Source organism: Perissodus microlepis, chromosome 5 (assembly GCF_051167445.1).
Source record: "Perissodus microlepis isolate ML-2025 ecotype Zambia chromosome 5, ASM5116744v1, whole genome shotgun sequence".
In the NCBI taxonomy this organism is placed as follows: domain Eukaryota; kingdom Metazoa; phylum Chordata; class Actinopteri; order Cichliformes; family Cichlidae; genus Perissodus; species Perissodus microlepis.
The window spans coordinates 33,051,181-33,070,186 of NC_140465.1; the positions used below are offsets into that span (position 1 = coordinate 33,051,181).

Below are 19,006 nucleotides of genomic sequence, written 5' to 3' on the forward strand. Positions count from 1 at the left end.
TTTTTTGTTGAAGCTTACTAAAGCTGCTAATTGACTTTTTAACAGAGCTTATAATTTTAATTATAGAGATAAAGTTATGAGGTTTTGGTGTTATTCGCTTTTAGTCCCCTGTGAAAGCTAAAATGCTCACAAAGTTATCTGTTAATTACAGTATGGTAATTAGTTTATGCTCCTAAAAGGGTGTTATTTGTTGTGGGTTTTTTGATGATAATGTTTGCTTTCTGTGGTTTTTTTATTTTAAAAGTGTTTCAGCAATCGATCTTTCAGCGGCGAGGGGGTTTATTTTGAACTCTCTCGTTATTGCAAATCACGTCACGGAGATTTGACCTCAGTGGAATTTTATTTGAAATGAGACGAGTCAGTCACCACAGCATCTAAGTCATGTACTAAGTCACATATACACAAAACAATATTGATGCAAATAAAATGTAGAAAATTTGATTCATTTCTTTTAAACAACAGCTGCATGTCTGTGCTACCTAAAGTGTGGAGACGCTTAACGAGAAAATAAAATATGCTCCTGTTTGTTGAGACATTTCTGTTTGTTGTTGTGTCTGTCTCTGATTTTTAGAAGGTCTATGGTCCTATACTTTATACACTCTCTGCCCTTTATATGCTTTATTGAAACTACAGTTTGCATAAATTGTAAAGAATCTGAATTTCATGAGCAATTTAATGAATTCTACCACAAATCGAGTCAGACAGGCCAGACACAACAACATAAAATACACATTAAATGATAGCTGAAATAAAATACCAATAGCATGGTTCATAAATATTAAGTGACAACACTCCTCTAGTGGATTACATCCATTGTTGTCTGACGTTTTATTTTTCACACCTCTCTTATCGTCGCACATCATAACTCCAAAGCATATTCACCCCGTTACAGACAGAGCAATTTTGCATCGATGCAGTTCAGCCTAAAAACCAATGGCACATTACGCTGTCTGATGTGTCTGAGTGTGTCTGCGCTGTCTGCATGCGCATTTGTGCATTTTCACGTATTTATAAAATGTATAATTTCCACAGCTATCAGACTTCTGCTGCAGACAAACACTATTAGAAAACTGGCACCTTCTGATTGCTTTTCCAGACTTAGACAATGAGAAAGACAATGTGTGTGTCGACAGTATGTTAATGCAGAGGATAACCTGCAAATAAAAAAGTGAAGGAGAAATTACATGCTCACAATCATTTCTCATAGGCATCGGTAAGGTGTAATTGTTTTTACACACCTATAGATGCAGGTATAGGTGGACAAATGTTTAATTAACTTATTAAAGAAATTAAAGATTAAAAAGATGTGGGGCTGCCAGGACAACTTCAGCACGCCACGGCATGAATTCAACAAGTATCTGGTGAAGTAGCAGAATGAGATCAAGGGAGATTAATAGCGGGGTCGGTGAAGAGTGATAGTTATTCTACCGATATGTTGAGCAACAACATATTTGAGACTTGCCTGAGGAGGTAAATGTATTCTGGTTTCCATTAATAGGAAATGAACGGCCAGTTAATATCGTTTGTAAAGACGGGGCTGATTTATTGGCTTACACACATGCCATTAATGTGTGTGCAAACAGTGGTACCGTGGGACCTTAAGCCTGTGATCTGGTTTGTGTGTTCGTCTGTGATGCAAAGCTGCATGAGAGGCACGTGGCTCAAACAAATATTCTGTGGAATGAAACCTTTTTACCTTATGAATATGAAATGTACTATATGAACAAAAGTACTGGGGCACACCTCTTGCCTAATCATGTAATGGCCATATTCAACCAGAAGGCTGGTTATACCAAATCTGTGAGTATTTCCTTGTAGAAAATGCTGAGCACCTCCCAGCTGTAGTTTGGGACTAGATTGCAGCTGAACTCTAGCATCCCTGCATGTAAGAGAAGGGGAATAGCTACTTTGAAGAAAAAAAAAATTAATATTCTTTCATGACCTCCTGAAGTCCTCTCATTACAGCTTTGCACTCATCACACTCAGTCGGTAACTCGTGGGTGTAGTGAAAAAGGGAAATGGACTTGTATTGTGCCTTTTTTCCCCTTTTAGTCGTTCACAAAGTGCTTTACACATTTTGCCTCACACATACTCTCACACAGCACTGGCAACTGAGCTTTCATGCAAGGTACTCGTCTACCATCCCGAACAACTTTGGGTTCACTTTCTTGCTCAAGGGCACTTTGGCATGCAGACAGGAGGAGGTGGGTGTTGTGTAGGCAGCCCTCTCTTCCCCATACAGACAATTTAATTTGTAAAATAAGAATCAGGAAAGTGTAAATAAAGTGGATGAGGGTTCTATCCTGAATGCGTTTATATCTTCATCTGTCTTTATATTTTGCTTTCTTTCAGACGTCCTATGACCAAAATAGAGATATTAAAGTGAGTTTGCCGTAAGATTCTCAAATAATCGAATTATTTTAATAGATCGTTTTTGTCTTTGATTGCCTTAGTGGCAATTTAAACTCAGTCTGAAAATGAGAAGAGACAGTGGCATGTGTCGGCATTCAGTCGGTGCTTGATTTGTTACTTAGCAGAAATATTTAGCTATGAGGCTGCTGTTATTCTGTGCTGTGGTCAATCACACTGAATCCTCAGGGACTCTAATATGACTAGACACATATTGAGGTACTCCATTTGACATCAGACATTTCATCTCCTTAATATAAAGAAATTGCCTGGAACGGGGCCACTTTTTAACTTTGTGTGCTTGATGGATGCAATTTATATTCAGCTATAGTCTGCACACCTAGCCAAATGAAGGACCTTTATATTTTGAAATCCAGGAAAACAAAATCCCTCTCTCATTATAAGAAGATAACAGAGGATGCAGCTGCAAAGTGATGTTAGTCCCATAGTTCCTCTGAGGCTTCGTGTTTACAATCCGGTTGTACACTGTAACAACACAGGGCTGCAAATTACAGAGCCCCCATGGCAACATAGGTGGGAAAAGATCAATAACTCACGGCCACAAGCTGGTAAGGTGTGGGCACATGATAACTCAGTTGTGGCTACATGACACTGAATCTGTTGTTTACTGCACACTGGACGAGCTCCATGCATGAAGCATAGATACATTTGATTTGGATTTATCTTATTTTTGGGACGCATCATAATATCCCGCAATGTTTGTCATGCTTGTTGCCAGACGATTGCACCATTCACCTTATCGCTAATGTGCTAATCTCCATAAAGCTTTAGTCTGACATATACATTAGCCTTCAGTCCCTAGGCACAGACTTTCAGAGTAAACAAAACTGTATTTATGAACAAAGCTGTCGATTCCACCTCACAACATTTTTCAAATTTATTGCTGCCCGATGTGTAAAAAAATAGGCTTGAAATGTTTAGCGCAGTCAGTAAATAACATTCTACATCTTGTGGTCACCATTTACTTTTGAGTTTCCTGAGCCTTATTAAAAGGCAATAAGCAGGTTTTTGCTTTAACTCATTGTGAAGTAAATGTTATGCGTATATAATAACACATGTTGTTAGACTATATAGAACCTCCTAAAAAGCCTGGATTGGAGAACCAAAACGGGGAAACTAGATGATGATTTCATTTCCCTGTGAGCTGTTGTTAGCATGGATTCGTAGATCTGCCAAGTTTTTCTAAGCACTCATGGTCACCCCCAGAAATTTCCGATATATGCAAATTATTATTGTTATTTAGTTATTTAAGTGCTAAATTAAGGACGTGGAGATAAAAGCAGAAGTACTTCACTCAGCATCAACCACACAGTCTTAGCTGTATTATATTTGATAGTCATACATGTGCATCTCTTTGTCAGTTGCTACTGTAATGTCTAGTCACAACTAGGGCTGCCACGATTGGTCGACTAGTCACGATAGTCGACGACTAATTTAATAGTCGACGCGTCGTTTGAAGCTTTGTAAGATCCCAAAAGACGCAGGGATACGTAGTAGGATTTAAGAGTGTAATAACGGACTGAAACAGAAGATGGCAGCACTGCATGTACAAGGATGCCAGCTGCCGTTAAACCCCGAAGAAGAAGAAACTGTGTCCCAGAATTCATAGCGCAGCCCTGCTCAGTTTCCAACAATGACGGCAGCTAGTTAGTTTTAATGTTACTCTTATTATTCTTTCTGGGTCACAAAATAAACGTTTAACATATTTTCAGGCGAGAATGTAGCTGTGTAAACTTCAAACATCTGCTCAGTTTATCAAGACACCACATATTTTCAAAAGCGCTCCGACGTTTTCGGAGACGTCTGTTACCCACTAGCTCGTTAGCTAGCCGGGGTTACAGGCTCACTAGAGCCGGTGAGAACACCAGACTCCCAGCAAATCGTTTTCAAACCCACCGCCATCTTTCACTAACTCAGGTTAAATATATATAAGTCACTTAGAGAACTTAAAAATGTTATTGTTTGGCTTTTTTCAGTATTTTATTTGTTCCTGAGTAATTCGGTTTGGCTGAGATTAAAGTTATAGTTTTTACACAGCTGAATAAATGTCAAGCAGACAACTAATTATCAGAAGTGTGAGATGCTCGAGAATATACTGCGGTGTCCTGTTATATTTTAGATAGCAAGGAGCAGACGTCCCAGTTTACTAAACTCCACCGAAACAATCTGCAAACTTCATTAAAATTTAATAAACTATCATCTTGTCTTTATTTTTAGTTAGCGCATACCTTAAACACTTAAAGCTGTAAGCTAATGATAGTTATATAAGAGCAGATGCATGCTGGTGCAATAAGCTGTACGTTTTACGTTCAATGGATGCACGATCCGATTAGTCGACTAATCGCAAAAATAATCGGTGACTAGTCGACTATCAAAATAATCGTTTGTGGCAGCCCTAGTCACAACTCACTTATCTTCTCCTAATGGATTGCTAACTTGTGGCCACCCAATAAAATATTAATGCAGAGCAATTATATTTTCCCACCCATGTCACTGGGGAGGAAAATGGAAGGAAACAAGGAAAGTGTTTATGACGTTTATGGGATGCAGTCAGACTGAGCTTGCACTGTATAACCTTGGTTCAGTTCTCTGAGCACTCATCATTATTTCCTCGTGCGTGATGCTGCAGCAGCTCATTTTCTCTGGTTTGGTTCAGTGTCTTTGGGTTTTAAGAGCAACTCAAGTTGTAGACGTACTGTGACGATGCCAAAAGTGTTCAAAGTAACATGTAACAGTTATACTGCTGTGGTGTGGGTGAATATCAAAAGCTTAATTGAGGTCTAATCAATGCAGGTTTTAGGAAGCTGTATGATAGAAATAGGTTGATAATGGCTGCACTTTAATCATTCTATTTTATTATGGAAAAAGGACTCCCTGAGCCACATTGTACTCAGAGCACAGTGTTCTTCCATTATGACAATCTGCCATTATTTTTAAGCAGTGCTTCAATTAAACCCCCACATAGAGGAAACAACTCAGCCAGTGTGCTTAAATACTAAACCTTCCACTTCCATTTGTATTCAGCTTCTTATCGTGACCTCCCTCTGTAGCGCACTCTGCCTCCCTGCTCTTTATTAGCTGTCACAAAAAAATGCAGGTCATATCATGGGCGTTCGCCTGGGAGCTCGAGCTGTTCTTAACTTTCAGAAGATTTCTGCCAAAAGATGCCAGGCGCAGCTCCTCCCGAAGACCCTGCTTTTCATCTGCTGCTCGTTTTTCTCATGTAAAAGGTTCTTGAAAGGAGCTGAAATATACTCGTGCTCAAAATAAAGAAAAGATGGCGCAATCTAAACTGTATATTGATGTTATAATGAGCAGAGAAGTGAAAGATTGACAAAATGTCGATACATTCATCTAGGCAGATTTCAATTAGTACTCTGTACCCCCAACAGTACACTTTACAGTTTGAGATGACGAGTTTATTGATTGGTTGGTTGGTTGATTAAGTTTTTTCTTCTCCTCTCACAGAACACACAGACTGTTCTTTACTAATTACTTTACTAGAGTTGAACCTAAATCAGAGGTTATATAGTAAAGGACAATGGACCTGCTCAGTATTGATTGACATTTTCTGTGGTAAGATACTGGGTATCTCTCCCCATTAGATGACCAGACGTGGAGCAAACAATGTTACAGTTGTCAGCATGGCAGATAAATGTTACCGTGTGAGACGGATAATTCTGCCAATCGGTGTAATTACTTTAATGTTTAAAATGATAATTGCATTCCTGAATATGAGTGATTGGCATCTTGTTGTGTAAAGTGCTTGAATTCATGACACATTATTTAACACTGTTGTTTAAGAGACCAGTGTTTTCCCTTTTTCATATATATATATATATATATATATATATATATATATATACACATTTTTTTTTTTTTTTTTTTTTAAAAACATCTGTGGAAATTGTTGTTACATTTTTAGTGGCCAAGATCAGTTGTTACAGAACAAAAATGCACATCTGAGCATTCACATCAAAATTTGTCAAATGAGAAAAAGGAAAATGTTATTTTAAAATAGTCTTTATAGAGAAAGTGAAGCCTGATTTAGGTAGACAGCTGTACAAAGATTATTATGAAACGTGCACATGCTGTGTGATGTCAGTGTGTACAGAGCCATGATGTGATAATTACCATCTCATGTCTCTCATTTCTCTCTCTCAGCGTTCAGCATCATAATCTGATTCAACCACTCACGAGGTGTCTTTTGTCTGGGAAGATGGCAGCCATAAACTCCCCCTCAAAAAAAAAAAAAAAAAACAGGAGTAATTATGACACTCAGAGGAGCCCTACGTACCACTTCCTGTTCAGGCCGGCAGGTTTAGCAATCAGACAGCTGGCACTTGATATGTTGTGAATTGTGGCAGTTTTATCTGTCTGGGAAGACTAACTGTGTAATCCCAGGCATTGTTACATCGTCATCATCTTCCGTCACAGCAATCCCCACCTCACCCTTCGCCCATTCCTCTGTATTTCCAAGGTCAGTTGAGTAACATCCTGGCTGGGCTGATAATTTGAGAGATTGTCCCTGCAGAGATGATCACGATTATACTGCAGGATTAATGGATTGTAGATTGATTGGTGATGTCCCCTTAACTAAAAGGTTAAGTTGAAGTGCACCTGCAGCCTCTTCAGCAATTAAGAGGAATTAAGGTATATGGGGTGTTGTCGTGCTTTTAACCTGGATCTGTTAATTTGTTTATTCTCCGAACAGCTGAATAACCACGCAACACACGTGCCTCACAAGCGGCGAAAGAAACGAAAAGATCTTTCAATTCTCAGCCACAAAATGGATTTTAATTATGCGAAAGCAAGGGGATAAATTTATAAAAGGAAGTGCAGTTTTTCAAAGCACTCGAAGACATCCTGGAAGTGTATGTGCAACGTTCAGCTTTATTGATATTCCTTTTCTTCACTTTGCCAACAGTTCGTTACCTGCTGAGGAACAATGTGAGTCCAGACCTCTGCAATGAAGACGGCCTTACAGCTCTGCATCAGGTAAGATTATCTGTCTCCACCTGTCCTTCTTTATGTCCATCTTTGACTTTTCTGATGTGTTTTAACTCTGCCTGTTTTTTTTTTTAAAGAAGATTAAGAACTTGATGTATAATTTGAGTCTCATTTTTTTTGATCCAGTTTTTTATAGTGATTGTTGAATTTCCTGATTAAGACATGCAGAATATGTCAGTATTTTATGAGCATTATTTAGTCATATACACCCCCAGCTCTAAAAAAGTTGGGATGCTGTGAAAAATAAAGCTATATTTTATTCACGATTGAACATAATAAAATATATCAAACATTTAACCTGAGAAAATTGTCCATTTTAAGACAAATATTACCTCATATTGAATTTGATGGTGGCAATAAATAAATAAAAAAAAGCTGTAAGGGTGCAACAAAAGGCTGGAAAAGTTAAAAGAAACAGCTGGACAAACATTTTTCAACTGATAAGGTTATTTGGTAACAGATCCAACAGATTCTATTGTGAATACAATATGGATTTATGAGATTTGCAAGTCATTAAAGTCTGGTTATATTTATATTTTATGTGAAATCCAAACATGTTTGGAATTCGGTTTATATGCAGCACTTTTAAAATATGCACCTCAGTAGAGTATTCCTGTATTTTGTGACAGTCTCTTACCTCTACCACTGAGCTTCAAGAAGCAAAAAAAGGCACCAACTGGGGAGGTGAAAATAATAATTAGGTAGAGGAAATGTTCAGAAAAATGCACCGTTAATCATTTTAATTGGGGCAGCGCTGACATTTACTATTGTTAGACACATAATATGTGTAAAACGTTTTTTAATTTCTTTGTTTTGATCATGTGTTTTTCATTGAACGCTGTAACATCAAGGCTTTTTCTACCTCCACCATCACCATCTCTTTGTTGAAATGTAATGAAATAATTTCCAGAGAAGTTTGCCTGGGTGGGAATTAATGTTTGAGGTTTTCTGACATTGAAAAAATGATTTTTAATAGTCCGGAAATGAGTTCAGTTTTGGGGAAATGAATAATTTTTTGCCGTCGGATATTCATAGAGGATGTGAGGCCTGTTTTCACTTGCTAATGAAAGCTATTACTGACATGATAATCAAAGCTTCCTCCTCAACCAAATCAATGCTGCGTGTCACTTTTCATTTTAAACTTCTCAGTAAACAAAGGATCCATGTCTCATTCGATCACAAGTCAGCCTTTGAATTTAAAAAATAAACTTTTTTTGTACCCCAGTTGTAGGTTTTCTGACATTGCCATTATTCAGTCCCAGTGTCCATCACTGAGCTGAAAGATTCCTGGAAACATGGGAGCAGCAGAGAACATTTTATTTTGCAGAAAGCTGGATTATTGAAGGAGCAGGATGGCCATAAACTTGCTGGTATAGCTCACTGCATCAGTTTGTTTGTCCCTCCTGAGCTGAAATGTCAATTGCTGGAGCAGCTCGTAGAGTAAACTCTAGATTTTATTTAGGTCTGGATGGCAACTTTATGGGTGAAAAAGCAGTTGTTTACAATGTGGAAGTCATCAAACTTTCTCAACCTTCTCCAAGTGGGGTCACATTTTAATGTAAAATAAAAACAAATCTGACTTCCTGAGTGATGACATTTAAACATTTCAGAAGGCCCGATGCTTATTTATGACTTTGGCTTCCCCTCTGCTCTTTAGCTCCTCGTCCCCCGCTCTTCTCGTTTGTCTCCTTGTGCAATTTCAGTGTACCCCTGACAGTTTATGTCCTCTCTCCTTCTTTAGCTTCTCAGTCTGCTTCAGCTCGAACAGCCGTCCTTTTCTCTCTCTCCTGGTTGTTCACAGCCTAATATCCAGGCTCCTGCTGAGAGGCGGTGAAATGAACAGGGGAAGAGAAAATTGAAGTCCATCAGTCACCAACAGTGTGACTGCTGTTTTTAAAAGTGGTGGGCTGCCAAGAGATCAGATTGACCTTTCAGCGTTGAATGTGTGTGTACCTGGTAATCTGCTATTTGGATGGGTCAGCCAGTGTCTTCAAGATGAGACCTTTTCGTGACTATGAATAGCAACACACATACAGACACACACACGCACACGCATGCGCTCACACTGTAAAAAATTACAGTCACACAAAGGAAATTCACACAAATGCTCTTTTGTGTTCATTTTGTCATCTTGTTTTTCAGAAGCTAGATTAAGCAGAGACAGAAAACTAGATACTGAAATGGATGTTGGGGAAAGAAATGAGTGTGAGAACACACACATACACACACATACAGACACACACGGACACCCGACAGAAGGTGAGATAAATGAAGGAAGGTAGCAGTGATGTTTCTCTAAATGAAGTGTCATACCTGTCCTGGACTGATCTCGCTTCACTGACTCGAGACATTAATCAGGAGGCGTCATGCAGGGGGTCACTGTATGTACAATAACACAACTACACACACTGCAGTATCTACTACAGTTTTTTTGATGAATGCATCCAGATTCCTTTAGCTGGGATGTCTAAAATCAGCGTATATGCATTTGTCTGCTTGCATAAATGTGAGTGGAGCGTGGACACGAAACACAGCCTCAGTCCTTCATTTTAAGGAAAACTGCTGTATTGGAAGTAGTCGGCTGCCAGTTCAGAGGGCTCACCCTGAAAATATCTGAGGGGGAAAAACTTGCTTTCACTGTTTCTGTCTGTGCCAAAATAATCATGTAGTAAAACACAGCGGTGAGAGCCTCTAATGTGTTCTGGTGTCATTTTCAAGCACCCTGCTATAGGGGGTCAAGTGTGACAAGTTTGATGAGGAAACTTGTCGAGTACAATAGTAAAGCATACACTGGGGGAAAATCATTATTTGATCCCCTGCTGAATTTGTATGTTTGCTCACTTACAAAGAAATGAAAGGTCTCTGTTTTATGGTGGTTTCATTTTAAGGGACAGAGATAGAATATCAACCAAAACTCCAGAGAAAACACAATTTCAGGGTTTTTTTGTCTTTTTAAAGTTAAAATTTAATCCCAACCAAAACATGGCCTAGTAGTTGGAGAAAGCCTTGTTGGCAAGTGGTAAGACATTTCTTGTCTCATCTCTTCTCTAAATTCTCTAAATCTTTTAGGACAGCAGTCCCCGACCCCCGGGCCACGAGTCGTTTGGTACCGGGCCGCGAGAGTTGAGGCTCTGGTTAAAATCTATGGCTTTCAGGGTTTTAATCAGTTTTTAGCGTTATTGTTTTTTTAATGGTTTTTATTATTAACCCTGTTTCCCTGGGTCTTTTCCTGTGTGTTATGAATAAATCTTCCTTTTTTTGGTACCGCTACTGGTTTTATTTTGTTGTATTTATCTGCGACATCTTAAAGGCCTATAATTCAGTTCAATTTAGCTGCCTCTAAAGGAAAATATTGTCAGACATAAACCGGTCTGTGGTGCAAAAAAGGTTGGGGACTGCTGTTTTAGGAAGCTTCAGGTCTGAAGACTGGCTAAGCCACTGCTTCAGCCACTCCTTTGTTGCCTCTGTGATATGTTTTAGGTCATTGTCATGCTGGAAGACCTTGTCCCATTCACACTGGTCCCTCCATGTGGAAAAGTTGCCCTGTACCCCTAGCAGAAAAATAGTCCAAAGCATAATGTTTCCGCCTCCATGCTCGACTGTGGGGATGATGTTCTTTGGGTCATACTCAGAGTTTCTCTTTCTCCAAACACATTCGAGTTTGATTGATTGATTGTATCTGTGGGCCACAAAAGCATAGAGCTCGTCTGTGGGAGCCAGAATTCTTGCTGAGTTGTTTGGGATCAAAAAGTCATTTCACTCAATGTTTTTTTTTTTTCTATTTTAGATAGTTTTGAGTATATTTTGTGTTGTGTGTTTGTAGTAAAGTATCACCTACTTATCGATATGGTATTGAGCTTCATTCCTGTTTGCGATGACCACTTGCTTGGTTTCTAAAGTTTAACACTCACTAAGCAACCTGACATTCAGGGTTTTAAACATTTCCATGGTGACGTTGAAATTCACTAATCAAAGACATCACTGTTTCAATTTAGGATTGTGGCTTTATTTCTTTTCGTGAATAAAACACGTTTATGTTGAAACGAGGGGAAGCTCATGCCATTGTTTCACAGAGCTGTAGCTCATAGTAAGTCTGCGTTTAATGGTTACGTAATCGCTCATAGTTATTGGGAATTTTGCATCAAAATCTCCCTGCTGAGCTCCGTACTCTATGTAAAGGGTTAGAGTGAGTCAAAACATTAATATCAGACACCTAGCACACTGTTGTAGGCCCTTGTTAGCTTCAAGCATAAATCCTTAGTTATTTACCGTTTCACATTTTGTTTTCTTGCTGAGAGTTAGATAAAAGATAAAACTTTCATGCCTCTGTGGTAAATATGAGCAGCGGTTTAGTTTAGCATAAAGACTGAAATCGGGGGAAACCACATTCATGGCTCTGTGTAAAATGAACACTTTGTTTTTCTGTATGATGCAACAAATGAATCACCTCATCCAACCCTTCTGAATTTGTCTTAGCTTTTTTCAGAAACAGACACTGTTTGAGTGAACGCTGCTGCCCTATAGGAATATTATCTACATATATGTGTTATGTACCATAAATCGTATCTGTTTCTTTTGTTAAGGTGATGTTAGAACCTTTGGAGTGCTTTACAGTATCTGAAATCTGCAGTTAATGGAGGTAAACGAGGATATTTTTGATTTGAAGCTATTCTGAGGTAGAGGAAGGCAGCGTTTTTTCTATTTTTCTTTTTTTTCCTAAACACACCTGCCTTGTGTTGTCCCATATTTGGGCGAGCCACAGCTGTTTTCTGGCTCTGAGTGTTTTGCTCGGTGGGAGCCTCCATGTTGTCGAGTGGGCACGATGACCCCGAACAGCAACAGACTGCTGGAGTTGCATTAAAAAAACATTAGCTGTGTTCAGGCAGATATTTATGCAGGGAGACAGATTGGTAGCGAGATGACTGATGCTCGTGCCGTATAATCATTTGCAGGGTTTGATCAGGCTGAGCTGTAAAATTGTGAGTCGGCATTCCTGTGTGGTTTCACACTTTTCATTAGTCATTCAGCTCTTCATTACTTCAGCCTGGAGGACTCAGACATGCCAGCCATTCGACATCATCTTCTTATACTCTGCTTCCAAAATTCAGTAATAACCTGCTTTCTTTCTTATTAATATACTTTATTTGATATACTATACTTTTATATGCATTTTTTTCTTTGGAGATGCAGTATGATGCCTGTGAGATGGAGGCGGGGGGAAAAAACCCAGAGGAAATGAGACACGGGAGGGGTTTAAATTGTGTTGCACTCCTGAAATCTGCTTTTCAGGCTGTATATGGTGATCCATTGATGCCCCACTTCTTAATCCATTTCATTTAATTCTCTGCAGTTCATCAACAAGGCATCTCTATTTTTTATTCATTCATATTAATGTACTCTTTATTATTTGGATTAGTTCCTCTAGCTATAGTAAAATTTAAACCCCCTTCAGCCTCTAGTTTCCTGCTATATCAGCTGTAGTCTCAGCGGGCTGGCCCTGCTCTTGCTCACTTAACCCCTCAGTATTTTGATTTAAGTACGAGGCCCGTCACCGCCCGCCCTCTCTGCCCCTATTCAAATTCTTGGTCTTATTTCCTCATCGTTTCGCTCCTCGACCTGAGCTGTGGTCCTCTCAGCCCACGGTAAGAGTGTTGCTGTTGTTTTCCAGGCACACAGAAATAATCTGGGCCTTTGAGCCATGCTCCCATTCTCAATGATTTGCATGAATGGCACATTATTTTCCTGTTTGCTTCATTGTCTTTAGTTTAGTACTTTCCTAGCTCGTGGGTGAAAGTGTGTGTGTTTTTTGTTTGTCACAGGAAATGAGATTAGCCAAGCAGTTAGCTAGCAGGTGGGCTTAAGCATGTGGGTGTATTCAGAAGGCTGGAGAGATTAGCCTAGATGTTAGCTGCTGTGTGTAGGTTGCAGCCTGTTCTTCTGATTCTGATGACATCTGTCAGGACGTTGCCGCCGGCTGGAATAAGCCAACACATCAGTGTACTGAATGTCTTTGACAAGCTTGTGTTCACTTTTTTTGAATTATCTCTTGCAGCTTGCCAATTACCAGACTCGGATGGAAAATGAAACCCATAAGTTGTTCATTGAATTACCAGTTTATCAATTTATCACCCTCATATATGCTCACACATGCATCAACCAATACACGCACGTTTAAAAAAAGGAGATGTGTGACTCATGCACTTCATCTTTTCCTTTGAATTTGGTTTCTTTTCTAACATTAACACTGGAAGTCATTGACATACATAGAGCAGCCTTCACAGAATACCACTTCTGCTTTTGGCAGCATCAGAAGGAGGTCATAAAGATACTTTGTTCCTTCCTGCTAATTTTGTCTGACGCCTCGCTATTTGCATCATCGATAGTAAAGGAAAAATTGCATCATGAGAAAAAGAGAAACGTCTGAGCGCACCTCCTCCGGCGCTCTGTGAGTGGGTCCTGGATCTCCAGGCTATAGCCATTTTTTTTATTTATATATATATATATATATATTAGTCCAAGGCCAATAATAAGTTTGGATTGTTTCACTTCATATTTAGTCCAACATTGACTTACCAGACTTGTTGTTTCACTTCCTGGTTAAAACCACTGATATTTTTATTTTGGAGTAGCAGCACAAGAATCATACATTTACTAAGTTTGCTAACTTTACCATCAGAAGAAACCCTGTTGCTTTAAACTTGTATTTGGTTCTTTCAAACCATATCTCTGTCTTAATTGTTGATTATGTTTTTATGTTGATGATGATCAATCCATCCAAAATGATCATTAACTAAACAGACAGCCTGTAAGGTTTTCTGCAGATCAGGTGCAAAACTCCATTTCGTAACTTCTCATCGAATAATCTTCAGAATGAAAATCTTTCCCTGCACTAAAACGTTTCTGAAAGGATGTGTTTGTCAGTTCGACATGTTTCCAGTCAGCATTCTTTTTTTTCTTCTTTGCATCCATTTTACCTCTTATCTGTCTTCCTGCTGTCTGTCCTCGGCATCTGTGCTGTAATTTCATTTCCTCTCTTGTGCTGTATATTAATTTACGTACTCCCCCACCATCACACGCTCGTGTCAGATGTGCCTTATCTGAGCAGCCTTGTAAGTCAACACTACAAAACTCCAAAGAATGTACACGAATCAGTTTCTCTTACGTCAGTGTGGTTTAAGAGTCTTTTTTTTTTATTGTTGTTCAAGCATTAAGATTAAAGTTTTATCAGAGAGCTGGAGGGCAGCGTCAGAGAAGGAGTGCAAGTAATGGAAAGAATGGAGATTGAGGGTTTGTTTTAGAGCCAGAGGGGATGTACTGTATGGGGTACAGAAGGTAACAGTCTGAGCTGTCACATCATCTCACAGACACAGCTGAGCTGTAGTTGGTTTCATGACATAGATAAATGATCCTAAAGGGATTTTCTTTATCGTCAAATGTAACACAAGTTTCTGGTCTCTGAGTTTGAGTAGAGTAGGCTGCTAATTCTTCTAAAATTACTTGAAAGCAGGGACTCCTTGTAAATGATGCTGAAGAATGGAGTCTGCAGTTGTTGTTTACATATCCCAAAGTGACTTTCTTCTGTCTTCTAATCTGCCCCGCCTGCTTCTTCTTCTTGGCATTTCTATCCAGTTGGCTTATAGTTATGTTTTTGCCTCGCTCTGTATTATTGCCTTCCCTTCTTTCACTCCTACTCTGAGATACTAGAAATCTCTAGAGATTGAACTTTAGCTCATCTTTTATGCAAATCCACAAAGAGAAAAAATCTCTCTGCACCTCGACCTCCCAACGTTTATATGATGATTATGTATAGTGTGGTGGAAATTCAAAGACGAGGGGGAAATTTGAGAAGTCCTGACGTTCATTCAAACCGCTGCTAAAAGACGATGCAGAGTGTAAAAAGGGAGCCACTGGCATTACTGGGTATAGTTATTAAGTGGAAAAAGTGAAAACTGATTCGCGGGTGTAACAGAGACATTAGAGAGAGATGGTTAACGGTTGTCAATAGGAGAAAAACATTTTACTAACTACTTTACACCACTGACATTAAAACTTTTTTATACTTAATTTGACATTTTAGCTTAATTACTTAAGACCTTAGAAAGGATCTCTGTCACCACTGTTGCACGGGTGCTTTTAGCTGCTTTCAGCTGCTCCCTTATTTCCCAAGGGACCACCACAGCTGGGTTTAGGTCTCCTCCTGGCCTCCAGCTGGGGATCTTTCATGCATTAAAACAACTGTGTTAACCACTACACCACAGAGCCACTGTCAACTAGGGGGCCAAGTCCTGTTGATTCTCTCTCGCTCCTTTTATAACTGACATTATTTACTTTTCCCAAATCTTGTCCTTTCCCCCCCTACCTCTTAAAACAGCTTTGATAAGTTCAACTCTTAAGAAGACCCTTTCAACCAAAATAATTACCATACATTACTCTTCTTTCAAAAACAAACAAACAAAAAAGAATGTTGCTTTGCAGAGTTATTCATACCCTACTAACAATCATCTCAACAATTTCAGTCTGGTTTTCGGCCAGTTCACAGTACAGAGGCACCCCTGGTCAAGATCACAAATGATCTTCTGATGGCAGCCGACTCTGGGTTGCTTCTTGATCTGAGTTCTGCCTTTTGATACAATCTCTCATGATATTCTTTTAAAGAGATTAAAGTCTGGTCAAGTCTGTAAGTCTGTAAAGCATGTACAGTGAAAACATTTCAATTCACAACCTTGCCCAGTTGTTAGTGGTCTTCCCCAGGGTTCTGCCTCAGGCATCTTTCTATTTATTATTTATCTTTTACTTTTAGTTACATTATTAGGAAATCTGGTATTCATTTTCATTCTTATGCTGATGACACCCACCTCTACCTGTCCACGCAGCCTAGTTCCACTCTTCCACCTGATTGTGATTGTCTGCTAATTTTCTTAAGTTAAAGAGTGACAAACTGAGGTCCTTCTGGTAGAACTAAAACTTTTTTGAACAAATGTGCTAAGCTCGCTCTGTGCGTTGACACTTCTCAAATTGTTCCTCCTTCCCAGATCAAGAGCTTAGCTGCTGTTTTCCATAATGCCTTAAATTTTGAAACGCACATCAATAATATCACTCAGCCTGCATATTTCTACCAATGTGATATTGGTCGGCTTCATACATCCTGTACATCAGTACTGGTTTTCTTGGACGTGCTCTGGTTATATATCATATTTATTAAAGTAATGCCTTCAAAAATCTTAAACTTCTCTATAGGGTTCAGCTGGTCATAGCCAGAACTCCTTCCATAGAACGTATTACTCATTTCCTTCAGCAGCTGCATTAATTTTAAGATTTTGCTTCTTACTTTCAACTCTCTCCACAATCTCGCACCTCCATTTTTCTCTCACCTTCTGCACATCACCATTCCTTCCTGTACTCTCCTCTGTTACTCTTATTATACCAGCTGCATGGCTGTCCACCTTGGGCTTTTGAGCTTTCTACCAAAAAGCTTTCCGCCTTCTTTGAAGCTCTCTCCTGCACCACATTTGCAACATTGATCCTGTCCCTGTCTTTAAAGCCAGCCTGAAAACATCTCTGAAAACATGTCTATGCTGTTTGATTTTGGTATGTAGTGAATTTTAATTCTATGCTGTCTTGCAGCTGTTATTTTATCCATACTGTGGTTTTGTTAATTGCTCGTAAGTTGTCCTTGACCATTGTGAAAGGTACCAAATGTAATATTAGAGGTGAAAATTTAACAGAATATTTCAATAAAATTTGCAATATTTCTGACAGTTCAGGAAAAAAAAAATACTGAACATCAGTGACTGCAGCTTGCAGACAGCAGCATTTATTAGTGCAAACAAAATGAACGCATTTTCCATCCTTCTGTTCTCCAGTGAGCTCATGGATCATAGACGCCCTGATTCAAAATTGGAATCTGTTGCCACAAGGTGCCAGCAGCAGTAATATAGTGCAATATTAGAGATACAGGTATACATACAAAGCATAAGCACAAAAGTATCCCAGGTAGTCTTTTCCACTGAAATGCTCAACATTTCAACAGTAACAATAACTCAAGTAATTTAACCTTGTAACTCTTCAGGACCCTGCACTATGCTTGCACATAATAAAATTGAAATGGAAAATCCCTAACCTTTAACCTCTAACCCTAACCCATCAAACATTTGCTCTTTTGTTGGAGCTTGTTAAAGTTCACTATTTACTAAATCATCATTGGAGGCTGACACGCTGCTCTCGTTGTTGGGCATGCCTGGGCTTTAAACACTGTTCTGCACTGTGCCATTGATATTATGATATGACAATTGTATGTCACAGAAAAATTTACTCTGGTATTATTCCTACCATCACTGTTGTTATACTACGCCATTATGCTTGTGATTAAACCATAAACGGCAGATTTAAGTTGTTAGTTAATGAGTGAGTGGTTTCATAGTGACATTTGACCCTCGTAGTCACATCTAGTTCTTTAAAACCAAGATGGCGAAAGTGTAATTGCTTCAAAACGAGCCTCCAGAAACCCATGGATGATGTTACAGTACAGGGTGGGCTATTTATATGGATACACCGTAATAACATGGGAATGGTTGGTGATATTAAAGTCCTGTTTAAACATTGTGAGTTGTAAACCCATCTTGAGGAGTTTGTCCCCTCACATATACTAATGTGCCACAAACAGGACTTTAATATCACCAACCATTCCCATGTTATTACGGTATATCCATATAAATGGCCCACCCTGTACTTAGCTTCTATATTGTCTGCGGATTAAACACCAAATCCACCTTAAATGCCATATTAAGCAGGTAATGACAACAGCCCATTCTCTTATTCCAGATTGAATAATTACCTGTACAGACAGATGCCAGAAACTATAATTTCTTATTAAGAATCAGAAATTATGTTGTCTTTTTTTTTGTTTTCGTTTTTTTGTTTGTTTCAGAACCTTCACAGTGGCATGTGGAGTGGATGGTGTTCAAAAGTCATGGGTTCTGTTTAGAAGCCAGGGGACTGGAAGCCAATATGAAGAAAAATGGCTTAAAGGGATGTTGGCCTTTAAGGAAAGGGAGCTTTATATAAGAGAGTGAAGCTGACGGGCTGTACTAAGGAAAAGTAATATGGAGCACAGCAGGTTCACTCTAATTAAACTGCTTATATACAAGTGAAACGACCTATAGCCGCTTAAAAACAAGCATACGGTTGGTTTAACAGAAAATGTCTATTTTTTTCTGCTCAGAAGTGATTAGCATCGTATAACTTGCGCATAGGTTTAACCTGTGCATGCAACAAAATGTTTCCTTGTAGATTATATTCTCAAGTAAACAATTCGCAATCAGATGAAATAAAGAAGAGCCGAAAACCCTCACATTTGAGAAGACGGTGCAAAAAAATGTCACTTTAGAAAGTGTTAAACTGCAGAAAAGTAGAGTCTATCAATAATCTGAAGACATGGGATGGTGAGCTAACAGAAAATTGTAGTTCACAAACTTTGACTAATTTTTACCCAAATTGCAGAATTGAAGTCAGAATTTAATCACATAGGAGTTGAACAGAGGAGCTTGTGATCTGATGGATTGCAATC

The 19,006-nt window shown here is 38.9% G+C and overlaps 1 protein-coding gene across 2 annotated transcripts in view; it reads left to right on the forward strand.

The window, feature by feature from the left end:
* ppp1r16b (protein phosphatase 1, regulatory subunit 16B) overlaps window positions 1–19,006 on the forward strand; it is a 95,029-nt gene that overhangs the window by 52,784 nt on the left and 23,239 nt on the right. For both annotated transcript variants that reach the window (XM_084929469.1, XM_084929470.1), the window contains exon 3: window positions 7,358–7,428. In XM_084929469.1, coding sequence (XP_084785595.1) covers window positions 7,358–7,428 — 71 coding nt within the window. The remainder of the gene's footprint in view (window positions 1–7,357; window positions 7,429–19,006) is intronic.